The 21,572-nt window shown below is 38.6% G+C and overlaps 1 protein-coding gene across 5 annotated transcripts in view; it reads left to right on the forward strand.

Annotated features, from left to right (window-relative positions):
* Positions 1-21,572, forward strand: part of LOC136873721 (CTD small phosphatase-like protein 2) — a 276,292-nt gene that overhangs the window by 238,569 nt on the left and 16,151 nt on the right. For all 5 annotated transcript variants that reach the window (XM_067146864.2, XM_067146868.2, XM_068228014.1 and 2 more), the window contains 2 exons: positions 5,095-5,221; positions 5,337-5,432. In XM_067146864.2, coding sequence (XP_067002965.1) covers positions 5,095-5,221; positions 5,337-5,432 — 223 coding nt within the window. The remainder of the gene's footprint in view (positions 1-5,094; positions 5,222-5,336; positions 5,433-21,572) is intronic.

The following is a 21,572-nucleotide window of genomic DNA, read 5'->3' on the forward strand; positions in this document are numbered from 1 at the left end:
TGTCTGTCTGTACACGCATCACGAGAAAACGGTTGAAGAGAATTTAATGAAAATCGGTATGTGAAGTCGGGGGATGAGCCTCTATAATCTAGGCTATAAATCATTTTACTCACGCTGAGTGAAATGGTAGTTTAGGGGAAGGCCTAAAATTGAATTCTCTACTATTTATGTTATTAGTGGTCTAATGAAAATTGGTATGTGAAGTCGGGGGATGAGCCTCTACAATCTAGGCTATAAATCATTTTACTCACGCTGAGTGAAATGGTAGTTTAGGGGAAGGCCTAAAATTTAATTCTCAATTATTTAGGTTATTAGTGGTCTAATGAAAATTGGTATGTGAAGTTGGGGGATGAGCATCTACAATCTAGGCTATAAATCATTTTACTCACGCTGAGTGAAATGGTAGTTTAGGGGAAGGACTAAAATTGAATTCTCAACTATTTAGGTTATTAGTGGTCGTATTTTAAAGAAAATGGGTATGCAAAGTCAGGAAATAAGGCTGTAAATTATTTTATTCACGCTGAGTAAAATGGTAGTTTAGGGCAAGGCCTAAAATGTGATTCTCAAATATTTCTTATTAGAGGTGTAATCGATGAATGCTACATAACTACGGTTATATAGTATTAAATTTCCTATTCTTCATGTCTTATACATTGTTACCCTACTGGCTATGATCACAAAGATATTCACGAATTTGGATTTCTGTTACTAAGTCCATATCAGCGGCGAGTAACGAGAAAATGGGTAAACAGTATTTAATGAAAATCGGCATGTATAGTCGGAGAATAAGAAACTACAGTTTACGGCATAAAATATTTTACAAATCACAGAGTCGAAAGAAAACTAAATGTGTAGGCCTACAATATAGAAAGCTCATAACATTGATCAACAATAACGTTACATTGACCATTGTTTGTCGTGATGTGCTTTGTGTCTTCTGTTGCCCCTCATCTCCGGTAGATAGGATTACTGCTGCGTACAGAGTATTTTATATTTGATTTAAGTTGCACCGACATAGATAGGTTTTATGGCGACGATGGAATAGGAAAGGGCTAGGAATGCCTTAGGTCTTAATTAAGGTACAGGCCCAGCATTTGACTGGTGTGAAAGTGAGAAATCACGGAATACCATCTTCAGTGCTGCCGACAATGGGGTTCGAATCCACTATCTCTCGGATGCAAGCTCACAGCTGCGCACCGCTAACCACACGGTCAACTCGCCCAGTTGTACAGTGTGTGACAGCCTCTCTGAATATTGATGGGAAGTAGCTGGGGAGTTAGATAACTTTTAGCATGCCATTCCCCTGGTTTATAAATTTTCTGATACTACTGGTACGTAGCACACTGGATCATCATAGCATTCGGGCTATTCAATCCCTACTCTGAGGCACTGATTGGAACGAACAGTGTGCATATTTAGCGGAATAATGGCAGATGAGTGTTCATGGCAATCTGCGGCCTGGTCATCCCAGCTCTGGAACTTTGGACTATTAGATTGGCACCGCAATCTAACCGCAGCACTGTTCGTTAAAAGTGATAAAACGTGCGGCTTTCCATTTGATCGAGTATTTTATATGATAGCATTGCTTTTAATCGCTACATTCATACTTACGTTTTTGTAATGACCTATGTTGATTTCAGGTTAGGAAAACAACAAAGTCAGTCTTTCTGAGAATCCCGTAGCGAAGCACGGGTACATCAGCTAGTACAGTATATATGTACACTCAACTCTTGATTAACTGGGATGATGTAGGGTTAAGGATTCCCGGATAAGTAAAAGCATGGTTAACCCGCAAAATGTTAAAAACAGAACAGGTGTACTGAAAGTACAGTTAAAATGATAATAAATGATACTACTTATTGTTTTTTATTAACTTACCCAATTCGGTGCAGTATAAAGTAGCACTTAGCACAATTAATAAATGGAAAAATAAACAGTACTTTTCGTTGAAGCTAATAAGGCAAAGAAAAATATTCACAGTCATGGTTTCCTGATTTTGTACTGAGAAAAACTTTTTCTTTATTTTGCTTCTCAAGTTTCTCAAAACAAGTTTTTCAGTGATGTGAGCATCTTACATACATACATACATACATACATACATACATACATACATACATACATACATACATACCCCACATCATTCCATCTTATGCTATGGGTCAGCGAACGAGGCTTCTCCACCAATTTCGGTCTCTGAACTTCTCTCCTTCTTCGATGCTTTCCAAAGTATGTCCTCGCTGTTCAATGTCAATCTTCACCATGTCCTTGTACCTGAGTCTTGCTCGCCCTCTTGGTCTTTTGTCTTCAAGTTTTAGATCATACATTTGTTTTGGTAATCTGTTATTCTGTCCTGCAGTCTTACAACTTGAGCCTGCTTGCGGATTTCCTCATTAACCCATATATGCCCACAGGGTCGAAAACGACCCACAATAGTTATTTGCCATCATTTATCCCCATGGATTCGTTTTCGACTTAAAATCATGATTATGTATTTGTCAGCATGTTGGCTATTATTGTGAATGTGTGATTGTTGATTTGAAGCTGTATTGTTTGCCTTGTAACTGCAAACAGATTGCTGTGTTACATCCTTCAGCATAGTATTGATGCAGTGCGGCAGAAAATGCAAGTTGACAATTTTGCTGTTTATTATTTTAGCTTAGTTCTTGTGCTGTTACTTAGAGTAAAGAATATAGTTTACGACTACATGTCACAAGTTTTTTAATTTTGCTATATGGTCATATAATAAAACGAGATATTTGATATGGGTCGTTTTCGACCCTGTGGGCATATGAGGAACCTTTCATGCATTTCATCAAATATGATCATAATTGCATTATTGCTCAATGATAAGATATAGCTTAGTTTCTTTCCGTTATTATTGCAACGTTTTTATATTTGGGGAGAGGGAATTATCACGGGAATCTATTACAGACTCGGTACTAAAACTTAAGAGTTCTTCTTCTCATGTTTCCTAGTTTCCCAAACAGTCTTATAACTTCTGAGATTTTAGAAGAGCTTGAAAGGTTATCTTCCAAACAGGAGGTTTCAACTACTGATGTGGCTATACAACCTCCCGCTGATGAAGGTCATTGCTTCAGACAAAAGCTGTAAAGGCAACAGGAACTGTTAGAAAGGACCGTACGGGACAATGTCCACTAAAGGGAATTGATGTTATGGGCAAGGAGCCTAGAGGAGTATTTGTCACTATGATAAACAAGAAACACGGTACCAGTGCAATTAGGTGGCATGATAACAACGTTGTTACGCTCCTGTCAAGTGAGTACGGAGTTCATCCTATTCGACCCACGCAAAGGTACTCTTCAGCACAGAAGAAAGGAATTGCCATTCTTCAGACATTCAATTTTCATCAGTACAATGGTTATATGCGTGGAGTGGATCAAATGGATAGCAATGTTGTTGTGTACCGGGTTGGAATTAGGGGAAAGAAATGGTGCTAGATGTTTATGTGAACAATGCCTTCCTTCTAGCTCGTTCCCTTGGAAGAACCAATGATCTTCTATCATTTCGTAGGGAACTAGCTGAAACGCTTCTTCTGAAATATGGAGTTGCGCGAACACAACCCGGCCCATCTACCCGATCAAGGAATGTCATAAAGAATGTCCCAGAAATCGCACGCAAAAGTGATGGTCATATGATTACTGTGGGTCAGAAACGTAAAAGATGTGTTTCGTGCAAAAGTAAAACCACGAAAGCATGCAAGAGATGCAATGTCGCGTTGCATGATAAATGTTTCTCAAAGTTTCATGCATAGCTTTTCATGAAGACTGAGACTTCAGTGTAAGATGCACACAGTGCTTGTAACTTTCTAGTGCTGCAATATTTTTGTGAATGTGTTGTAATTCACCATTGTACTTGAACTCATAATTATCTGTGTAATAATATTTGTGTATAATTGTAATAAACAAAACAATAACATTTCACACAATAATGGTTGTCTGTAATAGTAAATAACTGTAGGATATGTAATTACAACAATTTAGGAAAAGGTAGTTTATATGCCCACAGGGTCGTTTTCGACCCATGGCCAATCAGACAGTAACGCTAATAGAAACAAAAAATCAGTGTTGCCATTAACCTAATATCACTAAAAGAAGCGACAAATGTGAAAATGAACACTTCATTCAAAAACAAACGTTGCGGGCATATATGGGTTAAGGACTCTGTCCCTACTTGTTTTACCGATCATGCTACGGACAAATCTCATTTCTGCTGCCTGGATTCTACTAACATCTTTATTTCTCATGGTCCATGTTTCGCAACCATGATGAGAGCATCATTCTGGCAATATTATCCCGAACCTTTGTAATTCTCTATTACTGTAACTCCTAACACTCGTACATTTTTAGTGTTTTTGATATCGCAGTTAAGCCGCAGCGTGGTTGATCCGATTACAGTCAATCGAGCGTTGAGTGTATTTTTAAAAAAAATTGCGTAGGGGAGCTACTGTTGAAAAAAAGTAGCCGTTGCCAACGAAAAGCTGTTGTTGTAGTATTAAATACCTGTGTAACAGGGACAATTCTATCACTAGAGGAGTTAACTGTCTGAAAAAATGGGAAGATGATTTTTCCCCCCTTGATATTTGGTCTTCTGATGAATGCCTCATTTTTTCTCAAGGTATTTTAGATCTGGCAGACAACAGAATTTCCTGGTTTTGAGATATTGCATACTGGCTGCTCTGATCTGATGTGCAGTTCGTGATGGGAGATTTATAGGCTCCTACTTCGTCAGAGATAGACAAAATGAATATATTATCAATCCAAAGAGGTCCATGTAACCGGTTGCCTCGCCTTTAAGTAAGAGTATAATGAAACTTGTTATCGGGGGAAAATTGCAAAATTCTTTTATAATATTTTTCAGGACATCTCACCTCTAGGGGAGCAGATTCTTCATTTCAGATCTCCAGTTGTGGTGTGAAAATGTCTGTTATAAGACCGTTCATACATAGAGCTGCAATTTAATCTCTATTCTTATTGGAAATACTGCATGTAAGCCAGCTCTGTTTTTGTGTACTTTGTTTCCAGCCAGTGTATATTCTCATGAGTGGTGAATAACAATTTATTTTTTCACTTGCAGGTATCGACTTTTTCGAGAACACTGTGTTTGTGTAAACGGCAACTACATTAAGGATTTGTCTATCCTGGGTCGAGACCTATCTAAGACAATCATTATTGACAATTCGCCACAAGCATTTGGTTACCAGGTACTACAAATCTATCTTGAATTAACTTAATAGTCTTAACTTAATAGTGTAAATTAGTGTAGATTATTGCACCTTATTTACTATTTATCAATTCAATTGTACTCTTTAATTTCAGCTGGAGAATGGGATTCCTATTGAAAGCTGGTTTGTAGATCGCACAGACACAGAACTTATGAAGCTTTTGCCCTTTTTAGAAGATCTTGTGCATATGGTGAGAATTTTTTTAAAAACATTTTTACAAAATCTTCGTCTAATTTTGCTCTTGATTAACAGACTAGTATGGTATGGAAACAGCTTACAAAGAGTTCTGTAGGGATATGGTAGTATCTTAAGACTGCCTGGTTTTTAGAAACACCAAGTTACAGGATGTTCGCTCTCTGTATCTCCTCCTCCTCCTCCTCCTCTATACTAGCATCCGAGGCACTTGAGGCATTCACTTTATACGGAATTTTTGATGGATCACTCCATCTGATCGGAAGACCACTTATTTATACTATGAATGTCTCTTTAAGCATTACAGGAAATAAGAATTGTTAGTCATATACTTTAAATGTTAAGCATAATATGTGGATCAAATATGTCCACCACATGCATGGCAAATATCCAAGATCAAGACTAATGTCATCATCATCATCATCATCATCATCATCATCTGCAGTTTCCAGCTGTTGGCCGGGTCTGATTATCAAGACTAATGTAAGACTCAGAATACAGTACATATCAGTGGACGTTGTAATAATATTATGCAGTACTAGAAGAAATAATTTTTAAGGTGTAATATTAATTCTTTTTTTTAATTGTGTGTTTTTTACATTCCTTTGTATCATCTTACATCAAGACTCTTGATATTCTCAATAAGTTCAACTTACCCCACTAAACTCCACATGAATGTGTAAACTATGCAACATTTAGAACACATACCAAAGGACATCATATTAATTAGCACCTGGGTGCAACTAGAGTGTCAGTGGAAAAATGGCTTCAAAGTTTTGAAAGTGTGGGAATGATTTAATAAAACACTAATGACCGGGCGAGTTGGCCGTGCGGTTAGGAGCGCGCAGCTGGGAGATAGTGGGTTCGAACCCCACTGTCGGCAGCCCTGAAGATGGTTTTCCGTGGTTTCCCATTTTCATAGCAGGCGAACGCTGGGGCTGTACATTAATTGAGGCCATGGCTGCTTCCTTCCCATTCTTAGGCCTTTCCTGTCCCATCGTCGCCATAAGATCTATCTGTGTCAGTGCGACGTAAAGCAACTCGCAAAAAAAAAAAAACAAAAAAAAAACAAAAAAAAAAACCTAATGCACCGAGAGACGGATTTATTATCAACAATATACAAATGTCTAATGTTTTGACATAACATCCAGTCATATTTAACATTTTAAGTGCTGAGTTACCAGTTGACTGTGTGGTACCTCAGTGCTGAGTTTTTTCATTTAGAGTAGCCCATTTGCAAAACCCGCTATATGCACTATAAGAACTTTTTGGGTATTGATGAAAAATCTGTACAAAGTATCATAAACCTGATAGAAAGTTGATTCCTTTTCCAAAAATTCACAAAAAAATAACTTGAAATGTCTATATAGGAGCCCATAATCTCATGAACGTAGGAAGTCAGATATTTAAATATTGATTCCACACATAACTAGTTTTGCAACTGTATAATGCATATAGCAGGTTTTGCATCTCAATGGGTAGCCATTTTGTTTTTTTTGATAGTTTGCAAAAACCTGCTATTTTATAATGATAGGGACTTGCAAAAGGATAGAGACGGGCTTAAAAGACACCAAACCGGGCGAGTTGGCCGTGTGTGTAGAGGCACGCGGCTGTGAGCTTGCATCCGGGAGATAGTAGGTTCGAATCCCACTATCGGCAGCCCTGAAAATGGTTTTCCGTGGTTTCCCATTTTCACACCAGGCAAATGCTGGGGCTGTACCTTAATTAAGGCCACGGCCGCTTCCTTCCAACTCCTAGGCCTTTTCTATCCCATCGTCGCCATAAGACCTATCTGTGTCGGTGCGACGTAAAGCCCCTAGCAAAAAAAAAAAAAAAGACACCAATATTCGTGAAAAAATGTATTTCTACGATATATTACCTGTTGATTAACATCCATTAATAAATTACAACCAGTTCACAAACTAGTTTCAAAATTAAACAGGAATAATGTAACATGAAATATGACGAGTTGAAATCTATTGACTTCAAAAGGTGTTAGTTAAACAGTCACTTTGCGGAAACTTGCAAATTAAATAAAATATTCTTTCACATTGAGACAAAATAAGGAAAACTTTAATTGTTCATTTGGCCGATAATAATACCCATCAGTGTAAAAACATCAAGTGAGCATCCAATAAATCCTTGCTTATGTGAAATCAACATCCTCTTCCTACATTAGTTCAAAATCACTCTGATTGTCTTCTTCACAATCGTCATCCATACAGCCTTCTTTCGTAGCAATAACATCAGCTCCAAGGAGCGTATTGTAGAACTGCAACTTTTCATTTTCACCCCAGTTTTCACCAAAGTGGAGGCACAAAAGTAGCCTGATATCCTTCAGTTTTGCTGCCTTTACTTGAACAGTTTCTTCAACGTTTTCAATACAAGCGTTTTGCCTGAAGTTTTGTCCCTTCCTGCAAAGACTTTTAGGTTCACAAATGTCAATGTTGTAAAACGGATCGCCTTGAACTAAAGTAATGTTCTTGCTTTTGCCACGCGTGATCGCAATTTTCTTTGACTTCTGGAATTTGAAATGCCATTGCCCTGGCTGTTTGAGGATTCCATCACAGTAGGATTTCCAGTTATGGACTGAACAACTTCTACCCAAATGGATTACGGTAACATAGCTCTCTAACACTTTCGTGTAATCCCCTGGGCTCTCAATCACATCCCTTTGCCTGAATTCCCTCTCCAATTTGCCGAAAACTCTGTCTGGTGGCCAAGCGGGCGTCAATTTTTGGTAGTGAGACAAAGTCTCTCATAGTGCATTGGCACTGCCGGTGGCTGCAAGTAGCGTACGCAGTGGCCTCCACGGTGTGCACCGGCCTTGCGTCTTGGTGGGTGTGCTGGGTGCCAACTGACGAGCCCAACCTGGCACACGGGGGCGAAACGCTGGCAAACAGGTATGAGTTAGCTGGAAAATTTGTAGTGTCCAGTAACGGACCATTTATATTGGTATTATAAGTGGTATGTTCCGAGCTGTCAGCGGAGAGATGGCGTGGAATGACATTAGTAGACGAATAAGTTTGAATGGCGTTTATAAAAGTAGGAAAGATCACAATATGAAGATAAAGTTGGAATTCAAGAGGACAAACTGGGGCAAATATTCGTTTATAGGAAGGGGAGTTAGGGATTGGAATAACTTACCAAGGGAGATGTTCAATAAATTTCCAATTTCTTTGAAATCATTTCGGAAAAGGCTAGGAAAGCAACAGATAGGGAATCTGCCACCTGGGCGACTGCCCTAAATGCAGATCAGTATTGATTGAATAACAGACTTTTTATATTGATATTAACAGTTTACTCATTCGGGACAAATATTTCATATTCCCTATGAGAATCAACATTTATATCATCTGATAGCCAAGCAGGCATCAAGAGACAGTCTCCCATAGTGCATTGGCACTGCCGGTGGCTCCAAGTAGCCTATGCAGTGGCCTCCACGGTATGCGCTAGCCAGCGTCTTGGTAGGTGTGCTAGGTACCAACTGATGAGCCCAACCTAGCACACGAGGGCGAAACGCTGGCAACAGGGATGAGTTAGCTGGAAAATTTATAATGTCCAATAACGGACCATTTATTTTGGTATTACCGCTTACTACGAGTATGATCACATATTTCCCAGCCCTGAAAATGTTATTTGTCATCCCTTATGAAAGAAGCATGATTTACAAATCGGGTAAGAGCCATTGCCACAGTTGCGTGATTACGGAAAAAATGAGCCTATTTGTGTTTGTATTTCACATTCCATTTAGAAGTTAGAAATTTATTTTGTGTTGAGTGGTACAATGGAGTTTTGTTGCATAATACGTAGCCTATATCCGGATTAAGAACATAATTGTGTGAAATTGACTTGCATATTTGTCTTGTGATAGCCTAGTTGTGGATACGGAAAAAGTCGTGAAATTCCTTACTAATGAAGACAAAAATTAAAATCTTTCAGAAAGTGGACAGGCATCCGCATCCTAAAGCGCGCTGATGTCACCAATGTTGAACTCGCAGCTTCGAGTTTCAACTCGATCATTCCACTTGGTCAAAGTTTTTCAAAATGGCGATCAAAGTCTTTCCTCCTGATCACACATAGTTATGTCCTTTCCCTAGCAGAATAATTCATTCCATATGGCCTTTGATATAAGCATTGTATTCATCAAAGAGGTTCAGTGGCTGGACGGAGGTTATTTATGCGGAGTCCAGTAACGAAGAAAGAGAAGATAGAGTGTAGCCTTCAATTCATTGTCTAAAGAGTGTGACCAAAAAATAATATTTGATAACCCATTGCTCTGAAATAAAAGGCTTCTACTAACATTTGTTTTAGAAGGAGTGTCATCTGCAATAATACTTCGATATTTTTATTGGCCGCCTGCATATATTTTCATATTTGTTGTTTGGTGTTTTTCACACCTCTCAGTGCACTTGCTTTTTATAAGTCCCAGCAGAAAAGGTTTTCATATTTATTCTTGTGCTTTTCACGCCTTTTAATACTTTTCTCTCATCTTTAGAAATGGTAAATATAGTTTGCATTGTACCTTTGGTTACACGATGTAAAATGCACTCACATCGGGAAAAACATTTATCGAGTGTTTCCAAATCTCTGCTGGATTGTTTTTATTTATATATTCAGTAGTATATTTTCTTGCTTAACACGTTCATTTTTCTTGTCCCCTGCAGAAACATCTTAACGAGGTTGTACTGTACATCCATTTTTTTTTTTTTTTTAACAATATTTACTCCTGGATTTAGCTCATTACTCAAATTAAGGGCTGTGAAACTTAGAAAAGCGTAGCTATGATTGCAAAAAGTAAATGGTTGATATGCTGTAGTACAGTAGAAGTCCGCTATAGCGAGTACAGCATATAACGAGAACCCCGTTATACCGAGAATGTTTTGCTGTCCCTTCAAAATTCCTATATTAAACTGTGTATTATCCTTCGGTTACAGCGAGAGCCCTATCACTGACGAATCCGTTATTACGAACAATTTTTTCCGTTACCGATATTTATGCACCCCAGCTATTATCTTCGGTATCGTTTCTTCTCTATTTCCCTTAGCGAGTTCTCTTGTCGACATTCGAAGGCGATGTTGGAGTCGATTATTAATACCCGTCAACTGCCGTTCCGTAAAGAATATTTGAAATGAAAGAGAACATATTTTCGTAATAAATGCGTAAACAACATTTCTTAACTCGTTAGAAATAAAGGCCGACTAAACGATCGCTTAATTTTAATGCTAAATACTGCAATTAAGTAAAAATGGGATACAACTCGAGATATGGCAGAGTGCATAATTGATTTCAGAGGTTACTTTATATTTTCTCACGCCTTGTTAAATTACAGAAAGGTTATTACCATGTAATATTATAGCGAGAAGGTTATCATTTCTCTACTGACGCTTGAAGTATGTTTTCATCATATGTATATTACGGTTAAGTTAGGATAGGTGATGCTGTTGAATAAGGAAATAAAAGGTTTGCCACAAAATGCGATCGATCATCTTTGGTACGGTATAGTTTTCTCACTATGTGCATTTGCGAGCTCTCTCGTCGACATTCGAAGGCGATGTTGGAGTTGATTACAAATACCCCAACAACTGCTGTTTTCTAAAGAAAATTCGAAATGAAAGAGGTTAACAAGTTTTCATACTAAATGCATAAATAACGTGGCCGATAGCTGTTGTTAACTCGTTAAAAATAACGGCTGAAGTAAACGATCTCTTAATTTTAAGGTTATATACTGAAATTAAGTACCTAAGAATGTGATACACCTCAAGATATGGCAGAGTGCATCACTGATTTCAGAAGATAAGTTGTTCATATTTTCTTGCGTCTAGTTAAATTTCGGAAAGGTTATTCACATGTAAATCTTTAGCGAGGATAACGTGTTTCAAATGTTTTCATGGCTCATATAAGGTTAGGTTAGGTGATGCCATTTGAAGAAGAAAACTCTGGAGTGATACCGTTTTTCTCCGAATCCAAGACAACGGTTTTTTTCCTCAGAATCTCTTGCGAAAAATCGGGGGTTGTCCTGCATTCGTGACCTAACAGTAATGAATACCACTGCCAACTACCGGTACCACGGTGACCACACCGCTTTCTTTCATCGCTGCACGCACATACAAAATTCGTTGACATTAAACGGCCGCCTCTTTATAATACATCGCTAGCCCCAACAACTGGTTGCACAGTGCCTGTGTGTAATGTCACTGGATCTCGGAAAATAGTGAAGAGAGGATGACATTCTGTTGGCCTCTACAAAAACGTTTCTCAAATCTGCAAAATGGCCTCAAAACATGCGAGCCACGGCTACTAAGTGGCAGAGTTATAACACGTCTACAGTAACTGACTCTTAGTAAAATAAGTTTTATAGACAACAGGAATATTTTCGTGATGGATAGTCGTAAGGATACGTGGAACGGGAATTGCCGGCAAATTTTCAACGGGTTCTCGTCACTATTATGATGCCAATTTTAAGTTAATGGTTATTAAATACTCGGAAATATAGAATAATTGTGTAGCTGCAAGAAAATATGGCTCAGGCCTAACTGAAGTCAATATTTGGCGCCAGCGTGAAGACAAAGATAGCTGAAAAATGTGTATTGTACAAAAAATACATACAGTGGTCAGCAACAAGGACGCTTCAAAGAAGTTGAACATGAATTGTGAGGTATGTGCACGAAAAACGCAAGGGTGGAATGGCCATACCATGGCGCAATAAATTCATTCGTTGACCTTCAACGTCCGCAATTAGGCCTACACATCGCTAGTCGCTGAAGTTGGCCAAACCCGACAGGCGAGACGTGCGTGTAGCGGTAGTCGGTTATATCTGACGCTGGGTAATAGTACCGTTACAGTTTTATAGACAGCAAGAATATTTTCCTGGCGGATCACCGTATTGTAGAGACGCATGGAATATGTATTGCCGGCAAATTTTCAATGCGTTCTCTTCGGTATTATGATGCCAATTTTAAGTTAATGGCCATTAACCTGCGGAAATAAAGAATAATTTGCAGCGGCAAAAAAATAAAAAATGCGGCATAACGAAAGCCAATGTTCGGCGTCTAAAAATGCGTACTCTGCAACAAATCCCCCTGTGGGTGGGGGCGGTAGAATAACACCCACGGTATCCCCTGCCTGTCGTAAGAGGCGACTAAAAGGGGCCCCATGGGCTCTGAACTTTGGAGCGTGGGTTGGTGACCACGGGGCCCTCAGCTGAGTCCTGGCATTGCTTCCACTTATGCCAGGCTCCTCACTTTCATCTATCCTATCCGACCTATCTTGGTCAACTCTTTTTCTTTTCCGACCCCGATGCTATTAGGTTTGCGAGGGCTAGGGAGTCTTTCATTTTCACGCCCTTCATGGCCCTTGTCTTTCTTTGGCCGATACCTTCATTTTTCGAAGTGTCAGACCCCTCCCATATTTTCCCTCTGATTAGTGTTATATAGAGGATGGTTGCCCAGTTGTACTTCCTCTTAAAACAATAATCACCACCGCCACCATCTGCAACAAAGGCATTCATATGATTTTACAAAGCACTTTTTGAGCCTGATTTAAATTTTGTGAAGGAAAAGGTGGGGTTCGTCTTCGATTCGAAGAAATACGGTACCGGTACTGTAATTTTTTTCAGAATGAAATTAAACATACACTTTCACGTAGTATCGGATTTCGAAAAATAACAAACAAGTACCTACCGTAGTGTGGATATCATCCACTGAAACATAAGTTTGAAACAAACTGATTTTCGTTTCATACCGATTTCCATGTGTATGGGGGTTTTTCCAATTTTTATACAAAAATCGGATATAACAATAATCCGCTATAGCGAGTAAATTTTCCGCTGTTGTGAATTCTCGCTATGAGGGACTTGTACTGTATATGTATTTGATCCTGATACCACACCCTTTGGAGAGTACAGTGTAAACTACAATATTTCTGAATGTTAAATCTGTAACCTTTGGCACGTGGTGTCTTAAGATACCTTATAGCAAGAGCCTTTGACTAGTCTTTTACTAGGGAAGTAGCATTAATGACATTGAATAGTTTGGGGGACACTCTACAATCTTCCGTCATTTTCACGTATTCAGTGGAAACTTCTATATTTTCCACCCTCTTTACCAGTGTAGCATATTTTCCAAAATTTTAGTCACACTGATTGTAGGAGTGAGTTAAATTTCAATCTTAAATATTTGACCACCTATGCTGAAAACATAACGACAGTTATGTTTTTGTTCTCTGCACCACACGCATCGGGAAAACACACAATTTTCTTCACATTCAGATATATGGGCAATATTTTCTGAATAAAATCATACAACAATGAACATACAGACTGTGGGTTTTTCTTGCTTCATTTTCCAGGAGCTGGTCCCATCATTATGGCAATGAATATTAAAGCTGCATAACCAAAGAACTGTGACGTTACATTTAATTTAGGTATAGGCATGTTCTGAGCATAATCAAATTCTAGAAGAAGAATCCTATCATCAGAGATAGATTTAATTTCTTTCATTAAATCTGCCTTCAAAGACTGATATGCTTGAGCACATGCCTTTCGTAGGTTATAGTTAACTTCACATCAGGAATTAATGCCAAAAGCACATCACACTTATTTAACACAAAAATCACACCTATCTGATCTCAGTTGCTTAACCTTTTAAGTTCTGAGTTACCAGTTGACTGTTTGGTACCTCAGTGCTGAGTTTTTTCATTCGTATGTAAAAAAATTTGTAGAAGCCTCAATTCTTAACTTATCAGTTGGGTGATTAGCTTAAAATGTTTATAAATGTTGGTTGGTTGATTATAAATCTAAATCCAAATGGGAAATCCTACACTTATGTTCAATATTATTTTGAGAGAAAACAAAATTATGTGCCCCTGTGGGGATTATCTTTATACTAAGTAAAGAGCCCAAAATAATATTTCCTAAACTCTGTAGGCAGCTAATACATGTAACTTCTTAGAAGTATATAAGTTGATATTTTAAAATACTTTCCAAGCCTTCCATTGAACAGTTCAATGTGTCGACTTATATTCTGGAATGTTGGTTTATATCATTTTGAGAAAATAGTAATTGAGGTTCTTGCACGTTTTACCACATCAATATAAAGTCTACCAAAAAACCAACAAATTATGGCTCAAAAATGAACTAAAATTTCTACATAAGAAAAAATCACTCTTAAACAACCGATTATATGAGGCTCACCTCGAAGTCGCTACGTTGTCATCAGACTCACAATGGAATATTTTCCAAGAGAAAGTTTACAGTAAGCTATCCACTTTACTTGTCTAAAAACAGTCCACTTTAAATAACAAGTTTCAAACTCTCCTTAACAGATCTTCCACAACCAACAAACCATATAATAACCCGATCAGCCCGGACACTGCCAGTCACTCCATAACCGAATTTCATCCCCTATTCATCAACTTATCTAATGCAACATTCGATGGCGAAGAGATTGCTATTTTATCAAAGGGCCCTAAACATAACTGGCCTAATTACAACCAATCAAATGTTGCTAAAAATCTAATAGTAGAAACAGAAGCAGCGATAAAAAAGATGCCTTACGACATACAAGATGAACTCAGACACGAAGCTAATAAACAATTAAAGAAAACCTTTATATCACCTACCCTGAATATCACCAAATCACAAGTTGAAGGTAGAAATAAGATCATTCAACTTAAAAATAAAATAAAAGACACTCATACCATCGTCACGAAGGCAGATAAAGGATACACTACTGTAATAAGGAACCAAACAGAATACGTATCCAAAACTAAAGATTTTTTCACAGACAGCACTTTTACAATAATTAACAAAGATCCAACACAAGCCATTCAACGGCAGTTAAAACAGACACTTTCTCTTAACCGACAGTGAAAAAAGTAAACTAATCCATTTGAACCCAGGACTTCCCACCGTCAAAGCACAACCTAAAATACATAAGACTAATGTCCCAATACGCCCTATTGTAAACTATAGACCTAGTCCTTTGTATAAAGCAGCACAATTCACTCAACAATTCCTTAAAAAAACACTGCCTTTTAGTCCAAAAAATCTATTAAGAATACACTTCAACTTATTAAACAACTAGATGACTTTACACTTCAACCATATCACGCTTTACACTCGTTTGACGTCACTAATATGTACACTAGTATCAAACCAGAAAAACTCCTTCATATTATCCCTCAAAATATACACAACCATAGCCAACTTAGTCAACTTGAGATAGCTGACTCTGTCTATCTTCAAGCTTTTAATCAATAACAACTACTTTACATTTGATAAAACAATATACTTGCAGGACGGCCTAGCCATAGGCTCACCAGCTTCCGGCATTTTAGCAGAAATATACCTAGATTTTTTAGAACGTACAAAAATAGACAATAACGCCACATTTAACAACATACATCTCTGGTCCAGGTACATCGATGATGTATTTATTATTATGGACCAACGTACTACAGACGCAGCTACCACCCTAACACAGCTTAACACTATAGACACAGACATTAAATTCACACTAGAATCCGAAGTCAACAATACCATCAACTTTCTAGATCTCACTATCACTAGGCTCCCATCTTCCTTTAAATATAAAATTTATAGAAAACCCACACATACTGCTACAATACAACAGGACACTACTCATCCCCCTAATCATAAACGGGCTACCTACAACAGCCTAGTACACCGAGCATTCAATATCCCTATGTCAAAATCAGACCTTAATAAAGAATTAAACACTATACGCAGTATCGCATATCATAATGGCTACAATAAGAATTTTATAGAAAATATAATCAGCAAATTCAGACATCGCCCAAAATCGAACCTAATTAAACAAACTACTAAATCAAAAACTTTTTCAACTTTTATGTATAAACGCAATATCTATAACATTACAAATATATTTAAGAAGCAGAATATTAACATTTCCTTCAGAACCGATAATAGAAATCTAGACATTCTACACAACTCTAACTCAATCAACCCTTCCAACCCTTTTGAAAAGTCAGGTGTCTATAGATTTCATTGTAACGACTGTCTCAGTACCTACCTCGGACAGACCGGTAGATTGTTCAAAATTAGATATACAGAACACGTAAATGCAATTAAATACAGAAAATTTTCCGCAGTAGGCCAACATATACGTGACTATAAACACAAATTTTATGGCATAGACCACGATATAGACATCATTGAAATAATAAATAAAGGTCCAATACTTGATTTCACTGAACAATTTTACATCTCACTTGATCAGTACCATAATTCAAATTTTAATCTCAATGATCTATCCGACAAACCTACGATTTTATTTGATAGGTTTATTAAAATATTGAACACACTAAAAATACCCAAAAATCGATCTATCTTCAAAACAATCCATAACACGTTTACATATTACCCCTACCGCCGTCCGCGCCCACCCGATTATAGTCCCGCCTCCACCGCACTTCTCCTTCCCCTTACTCAGTAACTCCACCCCTCCTTGCTTCCTTCTGAGGTCCATCTCTTCACATTCAGTCTGTTAGTTCCACTCCGATATATCTACTACCAACTTGGCACCTGAGGTGAATCCTTCATTTCGCTAATATTTTGCGAATTTTAACTCCTTCCAATTCTCATATAACTTTAAATTGCGTTTTATTTCTTATAGGTTCCGACTTGGATCAGGATCTTTCCAAATCATTTATGTATTCACAACGTACAACATCAGATCTTCAAGTACCACCTTAGCAAGAACCTCAATTACTATTTTCTCAAAATGATATAAACCAACCTTCCAGAATATAAGTCGACACATTGAACTGTTCAATGGATACTCTATCAACATCAATACGTAGTGAAAAATTAACTCATCTATTTCTGCTTGTATTGAACATTTTAACATAATTCTTCCTTTCTTAAGTCCAAGTTGAAGCTTCAATCGAATTTTATTGTATATATTTTATGTGGAACACAATTTGACTAAATGTTTGTTTACCTTTTTAATGTGTCAAACATGCTAACATGACTTCAACGAATCGACTGGTCAAAAAGTTAAAATATTACATATTTAAGCCTACAATCAAATTTCACTATAACTATATATTACAAAAACAATTTCTCTCAACAAGTTATCCTTTTAATTAGAAATATTAAGATGCACACCTTATAGAAATATGACTATCCTCATTTTACTGACCTTCAATCTATATATATATTGAAACAGGAACGCCCGTACTTCACTTTATCGGAGAGCATGAGAAACGACAAGGCGTGTAAGGCCCATGCTAAGAGAGTGAGAGAGAAGGGTAGTGAAAAAATTTTTTTATGATTAAGTGGATCCTTCAGTTTATTCAATAGATATGCAAAGAATTATGTCACCTTTTACAGCTGAATCGTGGGGTTGTCCTTGAAGGCGTGGAGGGGACGTCGTCCTGCGGCGTCGGCGTTGTCTTCCGTCGTTGGTGTTTTCTCTGTATTAGTGTTGATGGCGACTCGAACCTGAGGCAGGAACGGGGAAATGTGCAGCTTCCGCATCGGACGTCATGGGACTCTGGTGTGACACCTCTCTAAGGCGAAGCACACCGAAATAGTTCCCACAGTCAATGATGTTGAACGCACTTTAGCAGCAAGGATAAAGTCAGAGTCACAGTTCCATGAGAATAAGATGGAAGGAATTATCGTATTTGGATTAATAAACAAACGAAAACAATCTAGGACCTTCCGAGGTGTAGTGATTAAGCACTTCACAAAGAAAATTAAATTCACTGGGTACAGTCTCTGCACTGTACACCATGAGCACAATATTCACACACTTGTTGAAATAAACGACAGTCCAAGTTCTGTTACGTCGTAATTTTCAGAAGATTATCACTGACACTTAAGATCATACGTGATTCAGAACAGGTTATGATGGGAATTGGGATGGTCCCTTGGAAAGAAATTACAATACCGTATTCCACAAGTTAATACTGTCTTTAAGAGGGAATGTTGGCACAGTTTATTACGAACACAGTTCAATGGATAGACACAGTCTTTAAATGAAATGAAGGCTGGCACAGTTTTATTACGAACACAGTTCAATGGATAAACACAGTCTTTAAATGAAATGAAGGTCGGCACAGTTTTATTACGAACACAGTTCCGAAAAATGGATAAACACAGTTTTTAAATGAAATGAAGGTCGGCACAGTTTATTACGAACACAGTTCAATGGATAGACACAGTCTTTAAATGAAATGAAGGCTGGCACAGTTTTTGTTAGAAACGTTATCGCTGTTTTCACACAGTCTTTAAATGAAATCAAGGTTGGTACAGTTTATGCTAGAAACACAGTCTTTAAATGAAATCAAGGTTGGCACCGTTTATGCTAGAAACATTCATAGTCCATAAACGAAATATAATCGCCCAGTCGTACAGACTGATAAAAACGAAATTACGTTTTTGTTCGTGCACAAAGTTCAAGCCCACGGAGAAAGCTTCCAACACTAACGTTTCCGAACTCAAGTACACAGCCGGACCGAGTGATGAATTATATCGCGACGTGCTTACTTGCACACACACTGAGCTTACGGCTTACTGCCGACTCCTCTCACTCTCTCTGCCTACGGCACACTGCAGCTGCACACTCTCTGATTTACCCCAGGCTGGCGATTCGCTTATATTGCCGAAGGTCGGTGGGCGTGGCTACACATGTGGGCCCCAAGAAAATTTTATATCTTCGCCATCTTTACACCGATTGACATTAAATTTCGGCTAGCAGCGTTCATTATTCCTGCCTGCAAGGTGACGTTATTGAAATATTGATATCACATTTCGTTCATGCTGCAATGCTATGGAACACGAAAGAACCTTCTGCGTGACGTCGCTTGACCTTGGCCGGTGTTCTGGAACAGCGCGAGCTTGCTTGCAGTTCCCACAATGCCTGTGCGCTCGGCGCAAGTTTTAAATGCTTACAGCCGGGTGTTAGTGAGTTCCTCTTAATAAATGAATGAAACGTGAATGCTCGTAGGGCGTTCCCGTTTCAGTATGTATATAGCACAACAGTTCCAATCTGGAAGGGAAAAGGAGATGTGAGTGATTCCTCGACCTATCGCCCTATACGACTCCTCTGTCATACTTTCAAGATCTTTGAACGTGTACTTGACAGCAGACTCAGATGTATTGTCTCTGTAACACCAAATCAGTGTGGATTTGTTAAGGGATGCAGTACCATCGATGCTATCCATGCCACATGCCTCTTGATGGAAAAGCACAGAGAGAGACAGAAGAGTGTACACATGGCATTTCTAGACCTAGAAAAGGCTTTTGACCGTATCCCACACGAACTTATTTGGCGAGCTCTTCGCTGTCATGGAGTCCCTGAAGAGTATGTAAGCTGGGTGCAACTTTTGTATCGCAATTCCACTAGTGTCGTCCGGAGTCCTGCTGGAATCTCTCCGCCTTTCGATATCACTGTGGGTGTTCATCAAGGTTCTGCCCTTTCACCATTGCTATTCATCCTCTGCATGGATACGGCAACAGCTGACATACAGACTTCACATCCCTGGACCCTTCTTTATGCCGATGATGTGGTACTTGCACAAGAAACCCGTCCTGAACTCCAGCATCAGGTTCAAACGTGGAAGGACAGACTGGCTGAAAATGGACTGCACCTCAATATCCAGAAGACAGAATTCCTGGAATGTGGCCCCCAAACCAGAAGTACCATAAGTATCAGTGAAGAAAACCTGCAGAAGACCATGAAATTTAAGTACTTGGGATCCGTCGTCACCTGAAACTGTGACACCACTCCTGATACTCGGATGAGGGTAAATGCAGCTTGGCTCAAGTGGAGACAGGTCACTGGAGTCCTCTGTGATAAAAAGATGCCTCAATAACTAAAGGCAAAAGTTTATAAGAGTGTGGTACGGCCAGCAGTGATCTATGGGACTTAATGTCGCCCCATGACGAAACAACAGGAGCAAATGTTGACAACCATGGAGATGAAGATGCTTCGATGGTCCATGGGGCTGACCCGATGTGACCACATAAGGAACACGGACGTCCGGCAAAGGTTTGGTGTCGCGCCCATCATAGACAAAGTGAGGGAAGCCCGTCTCCGCTGGTACGGCCACGTCATGAGAAAACAGGACGACTCAGTTGCCAAAAGAGTGCTCCACATCAACCCAGAGGGAACAAGACCACGAGGAAGACCGGCAAAGAGATGGACTGACAACATCAGGGCAGACATGCACAGTGTTGGCTTAACACCAGATGATGTCAACGACAGACAGAAATGGAGGAGATGTAGCAAAGCAGCAGACCCTGCAAGTCGGGATTAATGCTAAGAAAGAGAGAGGGGGAGATTATTTTAATCATACAATGTATATTTTTAATTCACCATTGTAATCACACCATAAGAGTCATGATTTATACTTGTCTTTGTACAATTATCCTTGGCTGATAATGACAGAGAATCTGTCGAAACCGGTACCGAATGTACAAAAGTTGTGATGTTTTAACTGTAATGTAAAACTTTCACACAATATATAGTATTGAAAAGGTGGAACTTATTGTCCTTTCTTTGATGTAAATCTTGTTTCATTACGGAACCTAAGTATGAAATTCTTAACGTTAAAGGATACCATCCAATGCAGCATTATAGAAAAAAACCTGGACTGGGACACAGTGTTGGAGGAGGAGTGGTGGAAAGACCGAAGAAAGCGGAGAGGAACCATATTTGCCCCTACCTGGCTACAGCTGGATAAAGGGAAATGATGATGATGATGATGATGATGATGATGATGGATTTCACAGGAACACCTGCGTGGTGGTACCAGTTTATGAAGAGATGTGGACTACTGATGTACGCTTGCACTAGGATTCGCAAAGGATGCCAGTAGAATGTGAATCCAAAATAGTAGAATTTCACAAATTTGTGATGATACACAAAAACGAATTCGGTGAAGATGGTAATATGAACAAAGTGCCTCTAACCTTCCATCAAACAACTGTTGGCAGTAAAGGAGCTAAGACCATCACAATAAAATCATCCAGCCATGAAAAGTCACATTACACTGTTGTCTTGCAGTACAGATTGTACAAAATTGGTTCCATTGGTCATTTTTAAGAGAAAAAATACCCAAAGATAAAATTCCCCAAGGTACAGTA

This window comes from Anabrus simplex, chromosome 5 (assembly GCF_040414725.1).
Source record: "Anabrus simplex isolate iqAnaSimp1 chromosome 5, ASM4041472v1, whole genome shotgun sequence".
Classification (NCBI taxonomy): domain Eukaryota; kingdom Metazoa; phylum Arthropoda; class Insecta; order Orthoptera; family Tettigoniidae; genus Anabrus; species Anabrus simplex.